Source organism: Gavia stellata, chromosome 3 (genome assembly GCF_030936135.1).
Source record: "Gavia stellata isolate bGavSte3 chromosome 3, bGavSte3.hap2, whole genome shotgun sequence".
Taxonomy (NCBI): domain Eukaryota; kingdom Metazoa; phylum Chordata; class Aves; order Gaviiformes; family Gaviidae; genus Gavia; species Gavia stellata.
Window position 1 is genome coordinate 23,929,852 of NC_082596.1, and position 21,144 is coordinate 23,950,995.

At 40.3% G+C, this 21,144-nt stretch overlaps 2 protein-coding genes across 2 annotated transcripts in view; both read left to right on the top strand.

Annotated features, from left to right (window-relative positions):
* The window catches only part of SNX31 (sorting nexin 31), a 29,295-nt gene extending 23,157 nt beyond the window's left edge, over nucleotides 1-6,138 (top strand). Inside the window, 1 exon segment of the mRNA XM_059836343.1 lies at nucleotides 5,831-6,138. Coding sequence (XP_059692326.1) covers nucleotides 5,831-6,138 — 308 coding nt within the window.
* On the top strand, nucleotides 1,765-21,124 carry ANKRD46 (ankyrin repeat domain 46). Its single transcript, XM_059815252.1, has 4 exons — nucleotides 1,765-1,815; nucleotides 13,420-13,762; nucleotides 15,062-15,220; nucleotides 19,857-21,124. The coding sequence occupies exons 2-4, from the start codon at nucleotides 13,452-13,454 to the stop codon at nucleotides 20,071-20,073; spliced, it is 687 nt and encodes a 228-aa protein (XP_059671235.1). The 5' UTR covers nucleotides 1,765-1,815; nucleotides 13,420-13,451; the 3' UTR covers nucleotides 20,074-21,124.
* The last annotated feature ends 20 nt before the right edge of the window (nucleotides 21,125-21,144 follow it).

Genomic DNA, 21,144 nt, shown 5'->3' on the forward strand with positions numbered 1-21,144 from the left:
TAAACCCATTGCTGAAACCTTGAATTATAACAGGAAAAAAAAATCTTCAGTGTAATTCCTTGCCTTTGCAGTGTTCTTTATAGTATTTACAACTCTAGTGTGCCAGTTTGAATGGGTGCTGAGAATCTGGAGATGTCTTGCATGCATGCATTTCCCCCCCAGATGGAAATTGTTGGGGCAAAAAGGGGAGGGTTAATTAGAAACAGTGCTATGATGTTAGAGGAGGAAGACTTATTTACATATCAGTTTATAATGTCTCTGTGAGTATTGGTGTAATTAGTGTGATGGCTGAGCCAGCTATTGCCACCTAGACATTGTGTGGAAAAGGCACGTATCTCCTATGGTCAGGACCAGTCATTCTTTTCATGCAGAACAGACTGTGGTGCCCTTATTAACCTCTTGAGATACCATCACTGCTGATTCGAAAGCTGCCACACTTTGGAGAATGAAGGCATTAAGGTGCTCTCTGGCACAGCAGTGGGGAGGGCTATCAGTTGAATGTATGTAACTGTGCATCAGAAATTGAGCTGTTTTATACTGGGGTAAGCAGGTACCTGATGTAGTTGGATAAAAGTAGACGCACCATTAACCACATCTCTAAGTTACTGGTTACTGCAAGAAGACTAAAGTGCCTAAACCATTATACTGTACACCAGGCTTGAGGGATCTTTGATTCTTCTTACTGCCCCCACTTTGAAAGGCAGGATCAGGTGTGAGAACAGGGGAAGGAAGTGAGAATAAAAAAAAAGCCACACTCTAATATTTTTGAGGAAGTCAAGTAACTTCAGCTGCACCTCCCCTTTTTTTTTAACATTCTCCTCATTTACTTACACTCACAGAACCTTGGTGCCGAAGAGTGCACCAAGAGTGCAGAGGAACTGTATTCCTGCCTGAATTTTTAGCTTGCTGATTTTGTGGTGCTATGAGGGTAGCACACACAGCAGTGTCAGAAATAAAGCTCTCCTGAGAGGCGGAGTTTTGACAACTTCGGGGCGTTTCCTTTATTTAACAAAACCAGTCAACTGTTAGAGTATTTGGAACTTTTTTTCTTATAAATCAGGGACCTGATTCTTTTCATTAAAGCTGTTGCCCCTTCTCCTCTAGCTCTCGCTTTCCTGCCTCTCAGCTGGCTAGCGTCACATCCCTGGCCTGGGCCTCCCTCTCGCTGTTCATTCCCGCCTCAGCCCAGGCTCTGGACCTGCGAGGGGACGGTCTGAAGGTCCCGCTGCAGCCAGCAGCGGCCTATGCCCACTGCCCTCACTCCCGCTGCTGAATGTATTGCCCCCCGCGCTGCTGGAGGTCCTCTACACACCAACTGGGGCAATGATTCAAAACACAAACGCAGGCTTCTAAACAGCTTCCTTTCGGAGATGGAGGAGGTCGCGCCTCACCCTCCGGGGCGGCGGCAGCCCTGTGAGGAGTAGCGTCCCCGCCGTCCGCCTCCTTCCACGGCCGGGACCGGCCCCCTCGGCGCTGCCCGCCGCCCTCCGGCCCACAGCAGCCGCCCCAAGGGGAGCGCTGGGCGGGCGGTGCCGCGCCTCCACCTCCGGCCTGGGTCAGCGCTTGCTGGGAAAGCGGCCCCGCCCCTCTCTGTGGGAGAGCAGCGTCTGAGGCGGCGGGCTGGGGCCTCCCCTCCGGTTCGGCCGTAGCGGGAGCCCCCGCCCGGCGGGCCCCGGCTGCAGGGAGCCCTGCGGCGGCCTCCGCCCAGCAGGCGGCGCGCGCGGCCTCTCCGCCTCTGCCTCCCCCGTTCTCTCGCCCGTTCGACCCCGCGCGCCCTCTGCGTGCCGAGCCGCCGCCGCCGCCGCCGACTGGCAGGTACCGCGGGCAGAGGGGCGGTGTCCGTCCGTCGGTCTGTCCGTGGGGAGAGGGGCGGGGACGGTCGGTCGGTCCGTGGGGGGGAGGGGCGAGGCTGGCCGGTCGGTCGGTCTGTGGGGGGAGGGGCGGGGTCGGTGGGCCTGTCGGTGAGGAGCGGGGAGGGCGCCGCCCGCCTGTCGGTGTGTGTGGCGGGCCCGGGCCCGGGCCCTGCCGAGCAGTACGCGCCCGCCGCGGCGCGGAGCGGGGGGTGAGGAGCAGCGTCGGGCGCGGGGGGCGGCGGCACCGGCACGGCCCGCCCCGAGGCCGTGACACCCTCGCCGGAGCGGCGGCGGGGAGCGGGCCGCAACGCTGCCCCCAGACCGCCGGCGAGGGCGTGCGGCGGCTTGGCTGGGAGCAGGGCCGGAGGGCGCGGGGCCGGGGCCGGGGCCGGGGCCGGGCCGGAGGGCGCCGCAGTAGGCAAGCGGAGGCAGGGCGGCACGGGGGAGGAGGGCCCGGCGGTGACAGGCACCGCAGGCGGCGACGAAGGCGACATGGGGCTTGGGCAGTGCCCGGCCCGAGACCTGGTGAGGTGGAGCGCAGTCGATGCTCTTCTGGTGGGAAGTCGTTTGATGGGAGACCAGCGAGTGCACTGCCAGCCTTTATCCTGGGAAGGGAGGGAAATAGAGACAGGAAAGCGGCTGCCTTCCTGATAGGACGTTAATAAGTGTGCAGCCCCTGTAGCATGCTGCTTTAGAACAAACTTTTCAGGTGAAACTAAAAGGCAAAACATATTTTTTCCAGAAGAGCTTTTCTAAAACTGCCTTTGTTAATTACTGTTTTTAAGGGTAATGGAATAGTTACTTTTTTTTTCTAGACAACACTAAAGTTCTTGATCAGCTGCTGCAAAGGAAATTGTTAGTGCTGAAAAGATAGGGGTAACACCAGAATTGTAAAGAGGATGGGGAAGTAACTATAGACAAACTATGGTGAGTAATATTGAAAAGAAAAGCCATCAAATCTGAGTATAAAACATTATCAAATTGGTTCTTTGAAGATCTGTCTTGAGACCAGTCTTACTAAATAAAGATCTTGATGTAACAATTAAAACTTGACCATTTTAATTTGGTAGTGATGAAGAGTTGGGAGGCATTGGCACTATAGAAGAGGGTTACAGTACTACACAGGAAAGAATTAGGTAATCTTGAGAACTAGAGAATGATGTAAGTACAATAACAAATTAAAGAACAAGGTTTTGAAGTTGCAAACTTGTAAGCATACAATTTACGGAAGAAATTCTTACCAGTTGAAAGCAACACAAAACCAAAGTATGTGTTAGGTAGTTACAAGATACGCAGTTGTGGAAAGAGTCGACCTATGATGATCCAGAAAAAGAAGGTACTATTATCCATGAACAAAACTCTAGAATACTTTATATGATGTTAATCATTCTCAGGAAAAAAGATAAAGTGGAACAGATGCAGGAAGATGTGCCTAGGACAGATAGGGAAGCTAAGAGTCTGTTGAAAGGAGCATTTGGCTTTTTTAGTTTTGCAGAATAAAGGCCTTTTTTGCTTTCTGCTGAACCATCAAGGTAAACACTGTGAAGGGAATAAATTGAGCTGAAGAATTATGTTGATACATTAATAATTTAACGTAGATTTAAGATTAATAATGTATGAAAATTTCTAACCATCGGGAGCACTGATGTTCAGGAGCAGCCTTCCAAAAGGTCGAGGAGGAGCAAAAGCCCAACACTTCTTAGATGGAATGTGACTGGTTTGTAAAAGTAATGCTTTTGATTGCTGCAGCAGGGGACTGAGCTTAGTGTTAACTGTAGACTTGAGATCTGTTTTTCTTTTCTGTTTGTTTGTTAAACAGATTATTAACAAGAACTTGTTAAATGTGTTTTTTAAAAGAAAAAATATTTATAGTAATGTTTGGAGTCTGAATAGTAGCATTGGTGACAATCTGAAAATTATGCTGGCTAGTTGCTCTCTTTTTGAGTCGAAGAGAAGGTATTGGAGAGTAAGCTGAGATGAGTCAAAGGCTGAAGTGTAGTACATGCATCTGCTGTCTTCTTACCAGAGGAATGTTAGTTTGCCTCTGCAAGAAGGGACTATAAAAATTAGTCCTGATCTGTACTCGGTGATAGGTTTCCTCTGAGCAGGTTTTGGTATCCTTCATTTGGAGTTGCCTCATCAGCAAGAGCGAGGGATTCCAAGTGGTGCCTGAAGTTGACTGTTGTTGTATCCCACCTCATATTCTTGTGCAGTTAACTTCTGAATACACGTGGCCTTGAGGTCCTCATCTGTAGCCCAGGACCTGAGATACCTGGTCATCCAAGGAGTGAACTACTAGTGACTCTTTAGGGATTTGGGTATGCTGGAATTTTGAGGGCTGTTTCTCTTTTCTTTTGATCAGTCTGTCAGTTGGTTGCCTTCCACATGATCTCAGTTGTGGATGCTCCACTTCCAGATGGGTCAGTTAATAAGCACATAAAATACTTCAGAGGGCATTGGCTTATACACGTTACGTGAAATACATGACCCCTGATGCATTCAGCTTTCTGTAGAGACTGTTGATAGCATGCTGTTAGTGTAGAGGAGGGGCTGACAGGCCTGTCTTGAGTGCATGGGCCTGTTCCACTAAATTTCAATCTTTGGTGTTTACTGAGATTCTGCCTTCACCTAAGTCAAGAGCACAAATATTGAAATGTTCAGATTTGTTGTGGTTTGCTTTACTATTTAAAGACAATACTTACTAAATAAGTAAAAAAAAGTTTTATCTCACGCAGTACATCACTGAAGCCATATCTATACTTACAGACCTCAGATTCTGGCTTTAGTTCATGTATCAACACCACTTTTCCAAGTGGCATTTCTTTCTTTTACTCTATCGATAAAATTTCAGTTGACTGAGTCAAACGGAGCTGCTTAAACTCCAGTTTTGTCACTCAGCAAATTTCTCACATCCAAGTAATGCAGCTACATCAGCTGAATTTTATAGCATAAACTTAGAGGAATAAATCTTTTAATGTTCATTGATGGGGCTATATTCTCTAGCATACTCAAGAGCTCTTACAGTGTCAGATCAGCACAATGGATGGTGACAGAGAAAGGGCAGCAGCCCATTTCAGGGAAGGCTTCTGGTGTATGGGTTTCCCATGGATGGTGTAGAATACTTGCCTTTCTTCTTCACCTCGACATTTTTTTGTGCAGAGAAACATATGCCTGTCCTTGCTGTGTGTTAGTATGTTAGGGACCGGTTCTGCCTGAGTTTGGATGCGTTTTTAGAGGTTTGCTACATCTAAGGCTTGTCAGCTTTTACTAAAGTTTACTGAATAGGATTGTAGATGCAGGTGATGTGATTTATACAGTCTACTTGGATTTTCAGGGAGCATTAAAAAAAAAAAGTACCCTACCAGAGGCTTTTGAGGAGCCTGGGTGCTTATAGCATAAAAGAGATTTCTTACATGCAGAAATAAATTGCCAAAAAAGGAATAAATTGCCAAAAAAGGAAGGGGGCGGAAATGGGCACCTGAGCTTCAGTGTACACAAAGGTAAGATGACATCTTGGGTAGAATAATCTAAACCTTGTTTACATGGTGCTGAACTCACAACTGGCAGCCACCACTCAAGAAGAAGCTCTTGGAGTCACCATTGCCAGTTCCCTGAAAACCTCAGCTCAGTGTGCTGTGGCAGCCAGAAAGCCAGGAAAATGGTGACTGTCCTCAGGGAGGCTGCTGAGAAGAAGAGAGAGGGCACCAGTTTGCTGCTCCAGCTTGGTGCACCCACATCTGGGGTAGCATGTGTGGTTCTGGTCTCTGCATCTGAAGAAGGATATAGCGGGTTAGAGAAGGGCAACCAAAAGGGCCAAGGGGATCAGCTTCCTTAAGAGGAAAGACTGGAAAGTCAGGATTCTTCACATTAGAGAGGAGATGACTGGGGCAAGATGAAGACTTATGAAATGAAGGCGGTGGATAAGGTGAGAGTTATTCGTCCAGTCTTGCAGCACTAGAATGGGGGTTGCTTGCTAGGGCTGGTGGGAGGGTGGTTTCATATGGATACAGGGGAGGACTTCAGCGGGGGTGACGGGGGAGCTGTGGAGGCGGAGAGTGTGGACAGCTTCAAGAAGGAATTAGAAAAACTCGAGGGGCTGCTGAAAGGACTGGTCAGGGAGGTTGCTGATGGAACAGTGGTGGCTGCTGGGGTGTGTTTGGGGAATGGGCTGCAGAAAGCAGCCAGGCTCATGTGCTCTCCCGAAGAAGGATCTCCGATTGCCACTGTTGAAAGCAGAGTGCTGGGTGAGCTGGATCAATCTGATCAAGGACAGCAGTTTTTGTGAACTTATCATCAATCTTTTCAGTGGAAGAATTTTAGTTCTGCAGGGTTCAGTTCTGGATTCTGAACTGTTAGCATTTCCATGAACAGCCTAGAAAAGGCAGTGAGCAACAAGGTGATAGTGTTTGCCGATGACATGGGTAGTAAAGATAAGGTCAACTATGAAAAGCTGCAGAAGGACCCTGTAAGATTGAGTAACTGGATAATATAACATAATTGCACATTAATTCAGTGTAGGTAGAGTGATTCAGATAGTGTAAAAAGCATCCTAACTTTCCATATGAAATACTGGGCTCTCAGTAATGAGCAATATTTTGTAGTTATGATGAATGGTTCCATGAAAATGTAACCACAATGCTCAGCAGCAGTCAAAAAGGTAAATCAGATAGCAAATATTATTGGGAAACAAGTAAAGAACAAACCAAGGAATCTTGTCATGCCACTGTGTTAATCCATGGTTCACCCCAAACAGCCTGTGTGGTATCGCTGTTCATTAGACACTAGCTTTCATGTTGAGTAACAAGTCTTTTACAGATAAGTTACTAGCATTTACTAAATTATCTAAAGGCAAAAGTTTTCCCTGCTGGACATAGAAAGTTTTTCCCATTTTAGTAAACTTGTCATCTCAGACTTCTTGTTTGTGTAGGTAAGGACTGGGCTTTGGGGGGGGGGGGGGCTTCGGTTTTAGTTTTCAGGGTTTTTTTTAAGAAACAGGCACAAACGCCGACCTTTTTAAAGGAAATACCTTTGTCTTCAGAACTGAAGCCACATCCCGAGGTCCTCGTCTCACTAATACAGGATCAGAGCTTAAACGAGAGGGCTGTTCACGGCACAAGGGTTAGCAGTTTGGCTTTCAGAATTCTTTTTTATCAAGTCTTATCAAGCCTTGTTTTCAGGCCGTCCACCGTTTCCTCCCCAGGACGGTAGCAGACACCCCAAAAGGCAGAAAAAGCGGTCAGTGTGGGGCCGGGGTGACCCCGCGCACCCTGGCTTCGGTCGGGCGGCAGTCGGTCAGCCCGCGCGGTGGCGGTGTTCAGCCAGGCACGGGCGCCCTGCCCGCCCCGGCGGCCCCTCCTTGCCCAGGTGCTTTGCCGGAAGAGTGCCTCCAGCTCTGCAGCGGGTCGAGCCCAAGCGCTTCCTTAGGGGTGGAGCGCGTTCCCTCTACTCTGTTAAAAAACAAGCCAGCAGCAAAACCGTATGCGATGACCTTTAATATTTTCCTGACCAACGTACATTAGTTCCCAGCAGAAACAAAGAAGGAATTCGCATAAAGGTTCGTGAAGAGGTTGATAATTATGACCGATATAAGCGATTCAGTAACTTTCTATAAAAGCAGATGCATTCAAACTGACCACAGTGATCAGGGAAGTACTGCAGTTATTTACTGGTTTACCTGAGCCAGTTGTGGGGAGTTAAAGTTACAGATGATTTGAAGAAAACGGTAAATTGCCTTTCTTCCTAAATAGTTCTTTTGCAGAAGATGAAAAATGAGCAAGGTTCAAAAATACTTAAATGTGTATTTGATAAAAGTTAAGTGCACTGAAAGATGTAATGCATCTGAGTTACCAGTTAAGTGTAGTAAGGATAAAATGTTTGTAAATCTGCTTGTCAATAAAGGTGTTTTAAAAGAATTTCCTATCATTCCCTTATTTTGTGTACATTAATACACAATGCGTGTACTGTATTATCTAGGGAAGCATTCTGCAACGCAGATTGACATTTGAGATCTTGTTTATTTTTTATCTTGCAATGTTGACATACTGTACAATGATGAGCAAAGCTCCCTGTTTCTCAATACCATTGTCTGCTGATCCATAAAAGAGCAGCAATAATTATTCTGATTTTTTCATAAAGTACTTTGTAGCCTGTACAGGCAAAGCACTATGTGTACACAGTACACCAAAGTTTCTGCTTACAGGATGGTCCTGACATCAAGAGAATATACCTGTATGTCTTGTGTCTGCAGAAGGGAGTCGAAATGACTGAAAACAAATGGCATAAATAAGGTTCATGTATTACACCACTTACCCATATGTCTGGCTGGAGACATGAAAGGAGAGGTAGGTCTTATGAACCTACCTTGAATCCAGGAACTTGAAAGAACCCCTAAAGTTAGGAAGGGAAAATGCTGCAAAATACAGCTGTGTGTAAAACAGACATCATGCTGTACGGAATCTGAGCTGCTGCTTTTAGCAGCAGATCCATATGCGTGGAGCAATAAAACTCTGTTCCAGTTGGACTGAATAGATAAAGGTTTTTAATAGAAGACAGAGAGTTCTCAGTGGAACTTGATGTAGGTAATGGGGTTCTTCCCTAAACAGAAATGACAATTGATCACGATTTTTTACTAAATATAACACTTACTCAGTTAAATGACTTCTCAGTAACTTACACATAAATCTAAGTGTGCATGGAAACTTGCCAAGGAATTTCTCCCTCAGGCTACCTAGAAAGGGAAACAGAATAATGTTGGGTTTACATTTCAACATCTGATCAGTGTTCAGAGGATACGCAAGCAAGGTAATGTCATTTTGTTTTGGTTTTTTATTTACTAAATTACACCTTTTTAAAAATTTTATCTTGCATATCCAAAGAGAGCTTATGTTCACATAGTGTTTTTAGGGGAATGATCCCATTTGACCAGGAAACTTTGCCTTCAGAGATCATGGGCTTACAGTTTAAGTAAAGTACTGGAATGTTTTTCCTTCATTTAAAGACTGAAGAGGAAGAGCTCTGCAAGCCACTGCCACTGAAGTACTCTCAAAGTGCATTTACAGAAAGAGGAAGCTGTTTGCCACAAGGGAGTTAGCAAATGTAGATTTTCGAAGTGATGCATGATGTGTGTTTTGCTGGTGTGGGGTGGGAGATGTTACTTTTTCTTGGTTTTGTTTTCGTTTCCTTTTCTTGGTGGTGGCAGTTTCTCTAGTAGTAGTCTTACTAATGCTTAGGTTCCAAATGTCAAAGTGTGTGTTAATATTGAGAAGTCTCACGTACTGAGCAACCTGATACTGTTCCGTTGTCCTGATGTGTTGTTTTAAAATAGGGACAATTACTTCAGTTTTTCTGAATGTTCTTGGAAATACTGTAGTTTTGCAGAACTGGTATATCCTTTGTAGCAGTGACTGGGTGATTAATTACAACTTGTCGGGTTCGTTAATATTTTTGTAGCAGAGAGAGCGGTCCCATTAGTGATTCTGTCTCACAGTCTAGCCATTCTCTCCTTTTTCTGGAGCTATTTGGTAGCTGTTGAACTTATTGAGAAGGCAGAGACAGCAGCATATATTTACTGTAAAATAAAACTGTGCACGGTTTGTGCAAATTTAGGACTAGTTTAAGAAGTGACAGAACTTGCATCTAGCTCTATGGTTTGAATTATTCAAGCTCACTCCTGGCTTCTGCAGGTGTGAATGTGTTATACAACAGATCAGCGTGTGACACTGAGTTACCATTGTACACCGTACAGTGAGAGACAACTGACTTCTAATAAATAAAAGTGAATTATTCTTACAGAATCACTTAATATAAGGATTCCTTTTGGAAACAGAACAGTTCCGTTAGAGTTTCTTTTCTTGTACTAGCCCATGTGTCATTGAAGAAGTGGCTTACAGCATAATTTCTAAAATTATTAATAGAAGTACACTGTGCTCAGGCTATATCTGTGTTGTATAAATTTAGGGAAAATGTATTCTTATATTATGTCTTTCTAATGGGAATCCTTGCTTAGGAGGATGTCTTTGAATTTGCTTTTTTTTCACAAAACTAATTTTCTATCAAAGTACCAAGTTATTAACAGCAAAATTTTTTTTTTAAACGGAAGTATAATTTAAAAGATATATTTTCAGTAGATAGTGATGCATTTTTAGAAGCAGTCATTTACTGAACCAATTTACATTTATTTAACTCCAGTAGTAGTAATCTATAGGGATATTCAGAAAACTCATTTCACAAGACTTTTATGTCTTGTTACTAAAGCAATTCCAGTTGTCCTAATTTCTGTCTGTGACAGTAATGCTTAATGGTAGGTGTACCAGCTTTTAGGCAGATTCAGAGTTATCTGATTCACCTTTCAGAAGTAATTTAAAGAGAATGGCTAATGCTTTGGAATTTTGTTTCTAAATCCACTGCATTAGATATTCATTACGGCAATAAGCTTTTTGATACATACTGTGGACAGAAATGTAACCACAGTTTGTTTATTCAAAAATATCTAATTAAGTCGACTATTGTAATTTTCTTCTGAGTTTTGTTAGGCAGGAAATTTTGCTAAATTCAGTTAAATTTGAGGAAAGAACATATCATTTGGGGACTGGCATTTTAAAGATGGTATATGGTTCTGCTTTGTATACAGCTTGTATCTGGCATAGGTTAGGTAGCCATATGTGAAATAGAATTGTGTTTGTAAAAAAAATCTTTTTAATCACAAAGATAAAGCAAACCAGATGGTCCAGATTTTTTTTTTTTTGTGAATGCATTTGCTTAGTTCACAATCTTCAAGTGTTGGGAAGAAGGATTTGTTGGTGTTTTTTTCTTTCTTACTGTGAAATAGATACAAATAAAGGTTTCACGTTAGTCTTCTACACTTCAGCGATCAATTCTAAAAGATTCTAGTAATAATAAATTTTGAATCAGAATTACTTCCAGTTACACTTTCTGATAACTGCTAATCTTTGTGCTTCCTGTCCTGAGAAGATAAGGTGGTGACGGGGTTTTTTTTTTCTGGTAGTATTAGCTAATGTTTCATCAGAGTTGTATGTGAAGTGATGGGGAATTCTGTAAGGCTTTACCAGACATACACATCTTGTATGAAAATATAAACATTAGCTTACATTTAACACGGCATGCCATACTGTTTATCAAATAGTATATGTCTCTTCCAGTATAATATTCTGTTGTTGATTTATGTTAGGTCTTGTTTTATTAAACAGGTTTAAACACTCAAGTATTATTTTACAAGCGAGCCACGATCTTTTTATCAAGTACAAGTAGGGTTTTGTGCTGTTGATAATGCTGTTACTATCTCTGATAATTGAAGGTTTTTAAATGATTTATGATCTTGCTTTAGGGAGGATTTAGTGCAGAATGTAAAGGTCACAATCACATTGTACAGAAACTGGGCCCGATATTTTTCTCAGTAAAGATTGGACTAGCAGAGTTGAAGAAGAATTCTCATATCATTTATGGTTTGGGTGGGAAATGGGCAAGAAAATTGAAATTGCTGTCAGCTGGGAATCCTATCTTTGCAACATCCAGGGGTTTGGTAACATTCATTGGAAATACACGTAAGTACTTTGTCCTTTCTTTTTCTCTAGGGTTATAAGAAAGCTGTTAGTGCCCTAAATGACACCAGTCTTGCATGAAATGTTTTACGGTACATCAGTGAACTGGCCTTTTGCTATTGGAGATGATTATGGAAGAGGCTGCTTGAGCCAGTGATATACCATCATGTGCTTAAAAACATACTTGCAGCCTAGGGGAATGTACTCTGCTTAAAATCATTCCTTATACAGATACCAGGGCGTAGAAGTTATTCCTATCTCTTTCTCTTCTGTGTCCAAGAAAGAAAAAAAAGTTGTGCATTCCTGCACTGGGAAACTAGACAGTGTTGATACATGTAGAAGAATTTGTCCAGATAGGAAATACAACCTAGTGAAGTTTAAATATGATTTATTAACCTCAACAGCCCCAAATGCTACAGCTGTTAATCACAGCAGTGTGTAAAGATTTTGAAATTACTTCTGTAGGTACTTTGATCTTGAATTCGAACTAAAACATGGGGGAAGAGCTATAAAATATAAACATAATAAACTCTCAAAAAAAGGAGAGGTTTTAAATCGAACTCTTTGGCTACTGGCCATGTTTCCATTCTCCCAGCTGAATGAGTGCACTGGTGTGGAAGGATACCTTATATAGATGAGAAAATTTAAATCTGTGTATAGCAGCCTTAATAAGAGGTTTCAGATGGTTAATCAGAACACTGCTACATCGTGAGCCCAAAATACAAACCCTGGGCAAGTGAAAGATACTGTTTCAAGGGAAGTTTCAGTTCAGTTTCCATTCAAGGCTTATCTAGTAAAATCACTTTTCCTTCCTGTCACTTGAACTGTATCATGTCTGTACTGAGATTTCTTCTAAGGATTTTTACTGGTTTATATCTTTTGGGTTTTTTTCTTTTTTGCCTCCTCTTGGAGGCAGTGCAAAGCTTTGCTGTCCAATCTCCTAGATGTTTTCATTTCTTCTTACCATTGCCTCATGCACAATTTACCATCCTCTTGCATAGTCATTCTCTTTTTTTCTTATTGTTTTCAAGTCATCTTTTTTTGTGTCTTGTAAGTACACAGTGTCATCATACCCTCATTATTTGACTCATCCTTAAAATATTCTGCAAAACTTAAATCATAGTTCTTGAAATATTCTGTATCAAGAAATCCATGGTGAAACATTTATCTTCCTCTTTTAGGTCCTGATACAGAAAAGGACTTAATCCTTAATTTAATATTAAGCCAGAGAAACTACATTTGTGCTTCTCCACATTGGGGTTCTAGTTGAACCCACAATAGCTCTGTACTTGATTTTACTATTGTCCTCCTTGTCCCCACTTCCAGTTTTCACTTTCAGGTGGGTAATTTCATGTAACACATGCAGTTTTCCATGGTTCCTATTGCTATTCTTGTTTGTTCAGTAGTTTGTGTATCTGTGGCACTATAAAAATAATGTTCTGCAAAGAGTATTGAAAAATATATTTCTTGCAGAATAAAGGAATTAGTATTTATAGTAATCAAACATTTTCAGCAACTGACACTGTGCATCAAAGTTCAAATTCAGATGGTGAAAATCCCACTGGAGTAGCTTTGCTTATAGCTAGTAAGAATTGCAGTTAGCATCAGTGTATCTGTTAACTGAATTGTTTATAGTTTCCCAATTTATGAAAGGTGGTTTTTCTCCCTTTCGTTTCTGATCTACAGTGTTTTGCCCTTTAATATCAATATTACTACATGTGATCTCTTACTGAGTGAAAGCTCATCGCCTGTCTTGCATTTGTGGCATTGATCTTACCAGTCTTCTGTAACAACGAAGTTTTGCTGCTGTTTCCAGAGGTGTAAGTAAGACTAAAAGCCGCTCTTTCCGTATTACCAGAAGGGAATGCAGCGCACAAAGTTAATATGTAGGACACGAAGATTTCAGAGTTGGTTTATAAGCTAGTTTCCATTCTTGTTTGGGAACCTGAGCAGTCCACCGAATATTTGCATTGTGTTTCACCATCCTTTCTTCCCACTTTTACTTGCAGGTTAGTCACCTACTCCAGAGAGAATCAGAACGATGTCTTACGTTTTTGTAAACGACTCTTCCCAGACAAATGTGCCGCTGCTGCAGGCTTGCATTGATGGAGATTTTAACTATTCCAAACGACTGTTAGAGAGTGGTTTCGACCCAAATATTCGTGACAGCCGAGGCCGAACTGGCCTTCACCTTGCTGCAGCCAGAGGAAATGTAGACATCTGTCAACTCTTGCATAAATTTGGTGCTGACTTACTAGCCACTGATTACCAAGGTAACACAGCCCTTCATCTGTGTGGGCATGTGGATACCATCCAGTTCCTAGTTTCTAATGGACTTAAAATTGATATTTGGTAAGTTAACTTTTTTTTTACAGCACATATTTTATGATATATTAGTCTTCTGTTGCCAGAGCATTGCATATAAATCTGCTGTTGCTGAAGTGCTATATTTGGTGCAATTCAACTTTTTTAAGATACCACTTAATAAAAACCACAAAATAAGGAGGCAGGAAAACAATAAGAGGCCAATTCTGCTAGTCTGTGCAACAGGCAAAGCAAATAAAAATAGCAGCTGCTGGTGTGGGCTGCTGTATCTAATTCTGCCTCACTGGTGACGTTGCTATCCTGGTTTGGCCAGACAGCCAGGTGTGGGTGGTTGGCACCAAAGAAAAAATCACATTGGCTACTTTAAAAGAATTTTCTCCACCACAGTTCTATTGTTTAATTGTTGTACCATTTTAAGACAAAGAAAATACAGTATATATCTGTGTCAGTTCATTCCCATACTCCTTTGGTAACAATGCTTCCTTTCAGTGTTTTCCCCCACCCTCAAAGTCTGTGACTCAGTCCTTCTTTTAAATATTGTATATTCTTTCCTTCTGGCTTTCAGCAGCTGTCAGATGCCAGTGCTCAGATGCAAGCTCTCAAGCTGCAAAATAACTAGCTGTTTCATTGCAGTAACTGAATTATTTTGTTTGTGGAACTTTCTGCATATTCACAACACATGGAAAAACCAGTAGTAGCTTCAAAACCTTTGAGTTTTTTAATCTGTCCCTTTTTCACCTGTCCCTCATGTTTTCAACTCAGCAAAACTAGTTATTAGCAGACTAGATTCTTTATGGGTTGTGGTTTTTGGGGTTTTTTTCTCATTTCAAACAACTCTGGTGAAAATCCCTAGTCTGAAGGCAGCACTGGTCCTAGTCAGTATTATTTTAATAGTAGCAGAGGGACCATCTGTATTTTATTTCGGTTTTGCCCGATGTCCTAATACCCAAATGGAAAAAGGAACTATGAGGAACCAGATTGCACAATTCCCTCTTGAAATTAAGCTTAATCTTGAAGGTTGCCAAAAATCTACTCTTTATTTTTTGTTATAACACCCAGAGATTCCAATTATGTTAGAGTACTAGGAATTTTGATTTTATTTAGAGGAAAAAGAGTTGTGCAATTTCAAACCTAAATACACTGATTTTCTTCTATAGTCAATTATGCTGTAACTTGTATAGATAGGAATTTCTTACTGTCCGATACGACAGAAAATAGTTCTGAGGACTTACTAAATTGTAATGTGTTATGCTGAGTTGTCTTATTACAAAAGTTCTGTATTAAAAGAATATTTTCTTCTCATGTCCTTTTGTGGGTTTTTTTTAGTAATCATCAAGGTGCAACACCGCTTGTTCTTGCAAAACGAAGGGGTGTGAATAAAGATGTGATTAGACTGTTGGAATCTTTAGAGGAGCAAGAGGTGAAAGGATTTAACAGAGGAGCTCACTCAAAGCTGGAAACGATGCAAACTGCTGAAAGCGAAAGGTATTTACAAAACAAAAATAATTACTAGGAGAAATAAGATTTATGGCTTTTAGATTTTTGTGTTTGACTTGATTGTTTGTTCCTCAAAACAGGTACTATCACGTTTGGCCTGGTATTATCAGACCAAATCAAAATCAAATTTTAAATTTTGGAAAAATCTCTTTAAACAGATCAAATGTAAGAAAAAATAACTTTTTCTATTGAGTTTTTCATTTTATGGTTGAAATTTTTAAAAATAATTACTCATTTTCCATTACAGACTCCCCCAAAAAAATATTCTACCACTTATCACAAAGCCAAAGGGAAAATGGGGTGAAATGCAAAATGCCAGTATTACAGGCTAACCTAACATCTTTTCTATAAGATGGATTGTCTATGCAAAGAAGGGGTAGCAGACTTTTCATCTATCTGAACTTGAATAAAGGATTTGATACGGTGCCATATATTAAATTTCTATTGGTAGTAGTCCTGGAAAAGATCGAGAATAAGAATTTCATGGTGGCTAAAGAGATAGTTAAAGGAGAACTGGAGATTTCAGGAAAATTGCTGACGATTTCAGGAAAATTGCTGACAATTTCAGGAAAATTGCTGACAATTTCAGGGATAGTATTGGGTTAGAGGGAAGTTACTGATGAATTCCTAAAGGTCTGTTTCTGGGACTGTGCTTACTTGTACTTTTCATAAATGATACTGGTATAGAAAGTAGTAACATGTTAGTGATACTAAGAAGTGAGATATAGGCAAGCCAGAGGAAATTTGGGATGGCATAGACAAAAACCTGGGATGACAAAGGAGAGGAAATTAGTAAGAATAAATTGTGATTCAGTAGCACAAAATGCAACTTCATTTACCTAAAGCTGTATGCCATAAAATGGAAGTTCCTCAGCGGAAGAAAGAGGGTATAGGAGAAAAGGCTTGATGTATTAGTCAGTTCCAGGAGTTGGTGCTACCCTAAAAAGCAATGAAGTCCTACAATGTGCAAAATGAGTTTTTTCCACTACATAAAGAAAACTGTCAGTGCTGTTGTAAAAAGCCACAGTAAATTCTGCTGTGTAGTACATTTTACAATGCTGTTTAGGCCCATTCAAAGTTTAATTTATCCTTTAAGAAGCGTGGAGAAGCATTACTTCAGCGATGAAGGGAGTGTCTCCTTGCGAAAGGAGGCAACTAGACCTCATTTTAGCCTGGCAGAATGAAATGAAGGCTGAGAGGTGTGTGGTTGCTGACAAGAAATACTGGTTTTGAACAATGTAAAATAACTGTTTAAGATAAAAGATGATGATAGCACAAGAGCCAAAGGATACATATAAACCACAAATACTTTTTTGATTGAAAATTGGGAGTGGTTTTTTAAAATGAGCTTGCAAGGCAGCCTTCTTGTAGAATTTAGATGAGGCAAGAAGCCTTGCAAGAAGCAAGTTTAAAAGGAGGCTAATTCTCTTGCAGAAATCATTGAATTGCCCGTAAACATGACAGAACATGGGACTGAGATTAATAATGCAAGAGATCTTTCCAGTACTGTTTTGTTTTGTTTTTAATTTATATTGGAAACAGGGTATCAATGTTGTTTGGAATACTTGCTCTTGTAGTGAATTTATTCAAATTTGTAATTTTTTATATTGTCTAATAATGATAATGAACTGTGATTGCTGGAACATTATATTACAAAAGGCAGGGAGTTTTGTCACAGTAATTGTTGTCCAGTGTGTGTCGAAATGTACACAGCCTTTATTGTAATGAAAATTAAACTGTGTAGATGGAGTTGTTACCTAAGTTGAGTAAACAGAAAAGGTGAAACCAACAAAATTACAGAAAACATGCAAAATACTCCCAGTAAGCAGATTGGAAGTTCTTTCTTATACATCAGGTGACCCCACTCATTAGAGAGACTGTTTTTAAGCCCAGAAATAGAAAATTTAATATTGTTCTCAAAATTACATTGGTATAAATTATAAGAATTTGTTAATATTACCTTTCTGACTTAACTAAATTTTATTGAAAGTTGCTTGTCACACAGAAATGCATTTATGCTGTTTTTGTCTAAACGTATGAACCAACAGCTCAGCCCCATTTAAATTCCGATTTTTTGTTTGATAGTGTCCTTCTAATGAACATAGCTTCCTTTCTGTTATTTGACCTTCATAAATGTTATATTGTTTGCTTTGGCAAGGAAGTCAGCAACTCTCCTTGGGGAGAGGCACAGAGACATAAACAGTGCACTACCCAGCTTGTTTGTGAACGTGTTTAAAATGTCTGAAATACATTATTTTAAAAATAACAAATAACAGATGCCTACAGCAGCAAAAGCAAGTGAGCTTGTGTGCTGTTTGCTTTGTAAATAAATAATGTCTTTGTAACAGTTGCCTTTTCAGACCTCCACAGTTTCACTCTTCCCTCTTAGTATTATTTTCACATTTTAGAGACGCTTAGATGAATGTCTTCTGTCCTCTCCCCTCCTCAACTCTCTTACATTATGTATGAACCTATGGAGAAATAATGGTTGCTCTTTCTAAAAACAGTCTCTGACTTAAGTTTTCTGCTCCTTATTACACACATTTGCTGCTGCTCTGGAAGCAGAGGTCAAAGCTAGGTTCCCGAGGCAAATTTATTTTCTTTTGCTTTGCACTCCTCCCGGTGAGGAGTGGCACTGTGCTGTCAGGAGGCAGACCTCGCTCTGTCTTTCAGCACAGACGATCTGTCGGTCTACACAGCCCAGTGTGATCTGTGACTGCGCCCACAAGTGCATCCGAATGTGAACTTCCACGATGAGTTGGAAACAGAAGAGAACATCTGAGCTATGTGGCACAAACTCTTCTGTAGGATGCATTGCTGCATTACCATTTCTTAAGCAGCTGTAATTCGTAATAAGAAAGAGTGTCTTGAATAACGCTGATTTTAACTGGGTTGTAATACAAAATAGCAAAAGTGTTTTCTATGTACCCTTTTCTGTTTAATGAGCAAGCATGTGATCTTTTCAATTAAATTGCATTGCACCTTTATTTAAACTCTCTGTGGTTATGTATTAACTAGTTAATACTTAATGAGCGAGTAGTTCTGTTCTACACCAATGGCTGTCTTTTATTAAACCCTTTGTTTTGCTTGGGAAATCATAATAAGCAAGGAAGATGACTAAATCCTGCAGCTATGAGCAAGCAAAAATAGCTTTACAGCAAGGTAAATATTTAAAAACCAAAAAAGACAAGCTATTTAATAAGCAATTTCTGAAATCTTCTGCACGTGACGCTGCAATACTTCAGCAAGCTATGGGAGTTTAGGCTAATTATTCTTCAGTGACTGTACTTCCTAAGAAAAAATACTATATGAATAGTGTGAAGTTTTTCCGTGGTGTAATCTTAGAAGAGAGATTCATTTTTCTGATAACAATCATTTGTCAATTTATTATCGTCACCAAGAACAATAGCATTTCTACAATTAGTTTTGACTTGGAAATTACTTTTCCCTGTAATGTTTTCTTTTATTATTGCTATAAGAGATATCTGGGAGTATGCTAACTGAAGGCAATTAGAAGTGAGGAAAAAAATGGGATTTTGCCTGCTTACCTTCTGCTGTTGACATCATTGTGTACGTAGTTGGTTTCACCATTTCCTTTCCGTGCTTGTCAGAGACTGATCCTGTAAACACCTGTGCATGTAATTTCCACTCAAGTGAGAAGCAGTAGGACTGTGCAGATGGCTAAAATTTTACATAAGTGAAATCAAGTGATGAGAAAGTTTTCCTCTTCTTTGTGAGGTTTTTCGTACAGCAACAGCAAAAGTTTCCTGTTATAAACCAATTGTGAAAGCAGCAAAATTGGGAGAATGATACAAGAGGCCATGCAGTATTTGAAACAACTTAAATTTTTTCTAAAGGCTATTCATTGTCAGGATGACTGCATCATTCTAATTTTGTATTTGTCTCTCCTTTAAAAGTGAGAGTTCCAGTCCCTAATTTATAGTCTGACAATTTAAGGGGGCCTGATGGATTGGTAGAGAAATGTTAACACATCAAAGCAGTTGCTGAATGCCGTATGGCAGGAAACACAGCAATGCCAACTTGTCTTGAAGATCAGAAAGTTTCTGAACTTACTGTTATCCAAATTTAATGTTTTGTGTGATATTTTTATGCTAGAGAAGATGCCTCTGTAACAAAGACACGCAGGAGAGTAGTAAAGATCACTACAGATTTCAGAATCTAAATTGTATTGGTTAAAGTTTCCATTTTATTCATCAGAGTTTATTTTTAAATTGTAATTTGTTGTTTTATTAATAAGAGCTGGCCCCTTGAGGTTTTAGCTTATGCTTCATTAAATTTTACTAAGCCATATTTAGTAGGAAGTATGAGGACTGACTTTTGAAGGCTTCTAGGTGGCAAGCCTGCAAACTCAGTGCAGTTGTACAGATACAAATATCATTCTCTTTACACAGGTTAATAAAATGTCCTTTCAACTAACTTAAGTTTAGAGTTAGGAGTCTTTTCCTGATCTGCTTTGTCTTGATTTAGCGGAGGCAACGGTATAAATCTGCAGGTGGGTTTAGTTTTTAATTTAGAATGTTTCGGTTGCTGTTAGTAGGATTACTGTCATACTTAAAGGTGCATTCTTTTGCTCTGATGTATTTTTAACTTTAATCCTTCGTAGTGCGATGGAAAGCCATTCCCTCCTTAATCCAAACCTACAGCAAGGTGAAGGAGTTCTTTCCAGTTTCCGCACAACATGGCAAGAGTTTGTGGAAGACCTGGGCTTCTGGAGGGTGCTGCTCCTCATCATTGTCATTGCTCTTCTGTCACTTGGAATAGCGTACTATGTTAGTGGTGTGCTTCCTTTTGTAGAAAACCAGCCTGAACTGGTGCACTGAAGCAAATGCAAAGAAGTGTACTGTGCTTTTCCCTGTTATAATCTTATTTTGAGCTTCTTGGAATTATTCTCTTGGTGCAGGCAGTGGCAGCTGTATATACTGTTTGCCTTTTGTGCTTATTATTAACCCCTTTGAAAGAGGGATTAATTAATTTCAAGTAAAACACTAAATTCTAAAGCATTCCTAAGCTACCTCTGACTTACCTTGACTTGCAAACAAGATGTGAAGATAATCCTCTCTGTTGATAAAATATTATTATTAGAAAAGGCCTTTCATAATGAATATTAAATTACTGGGCATGAAAAATATATCCTAGTACAGAACCAAATCTGATTTATTTTCCCTATGAAGAGGGGTACATCTATTGTTGCATTTTTTGTGTGTGCTTCAGTTGAAAGAAAACTATGATTTTAAACATCCTCATCAAGAAATCTGAATAATATAGCACATTCTGACATATAGACAGTAATAAGCTGTAACTTTGTAGTTCTTTTGGTGCCTCCCCATAGTTTCATATCTGCTAGTTTATAAAAAGAATGAGAAATAGTTCAAGTTTTACTATGTCTTTAATGTATAGATCACTCCTTTATTTATTAGGTTAATGTAGTGTTTCTTCCCCAGATGAATTTGATGTTGTTAATACCTGCCTGAAGTAAAATTTTGTAGAACAAAGCTGTTTGTTGTGCTTTGGAAGTAAAGTTGTCTCAGCCTTAGGCTGAAAATGTTGCCTTTTTGTTGAAATGTTACTAAGCAAACCTTTCTTTGTAAGGGTGGTTAAAAAGTGATTTAGGTGTTCTGCTCTGTATATAACAGTTCTGTAAGGCCATTGTCTTTGTGAAATATGTCATGAAGGATAACTTTTTCTTCCTTCCCCAAGGTCCAGACTGAACCATATAATTGTATATTGTATTGTTTTCATGTTTGTGGAGAGGACTTGATTGAATAGAATTTCTTTCTAGAATTGTTTTCCATTTCGGTTGTTTTCAGACAGCACTTATAGGCTTATGAATTATTTTCTGAGAATGCAGAATAAAAGTATTTAAAATGTTAATATTTAGGAACATTGTATGA

What these genes read in the sequence shown, in the direction of transcription:
- ANKRD46 (XM_059815252.1), top strand. Translation starts at nt 13,452, where the DNA reads ATGTCTTACGTTTTTGTAAACGACTCTTCCCAGACAAATGTGCCGCTG. An exon ending in GGACTTAAAATTGATATTTG is followed by an intron (nt 13,763 to 15,061) that starts GTAAGTTAACTT and finishes GGTTTTTTTTAG; the next exon opens with TAATCATCAAGGTGCAACAC. An exon ending in CAAACTGCTGAAAGCGAAAG is followed by an intron (nt 15,221 to 19,856) that starts GTATTTACAAAA and finishes AATCCTTCGTAG; the next exon opens with TGCGATGGAAAGCCATTCCC.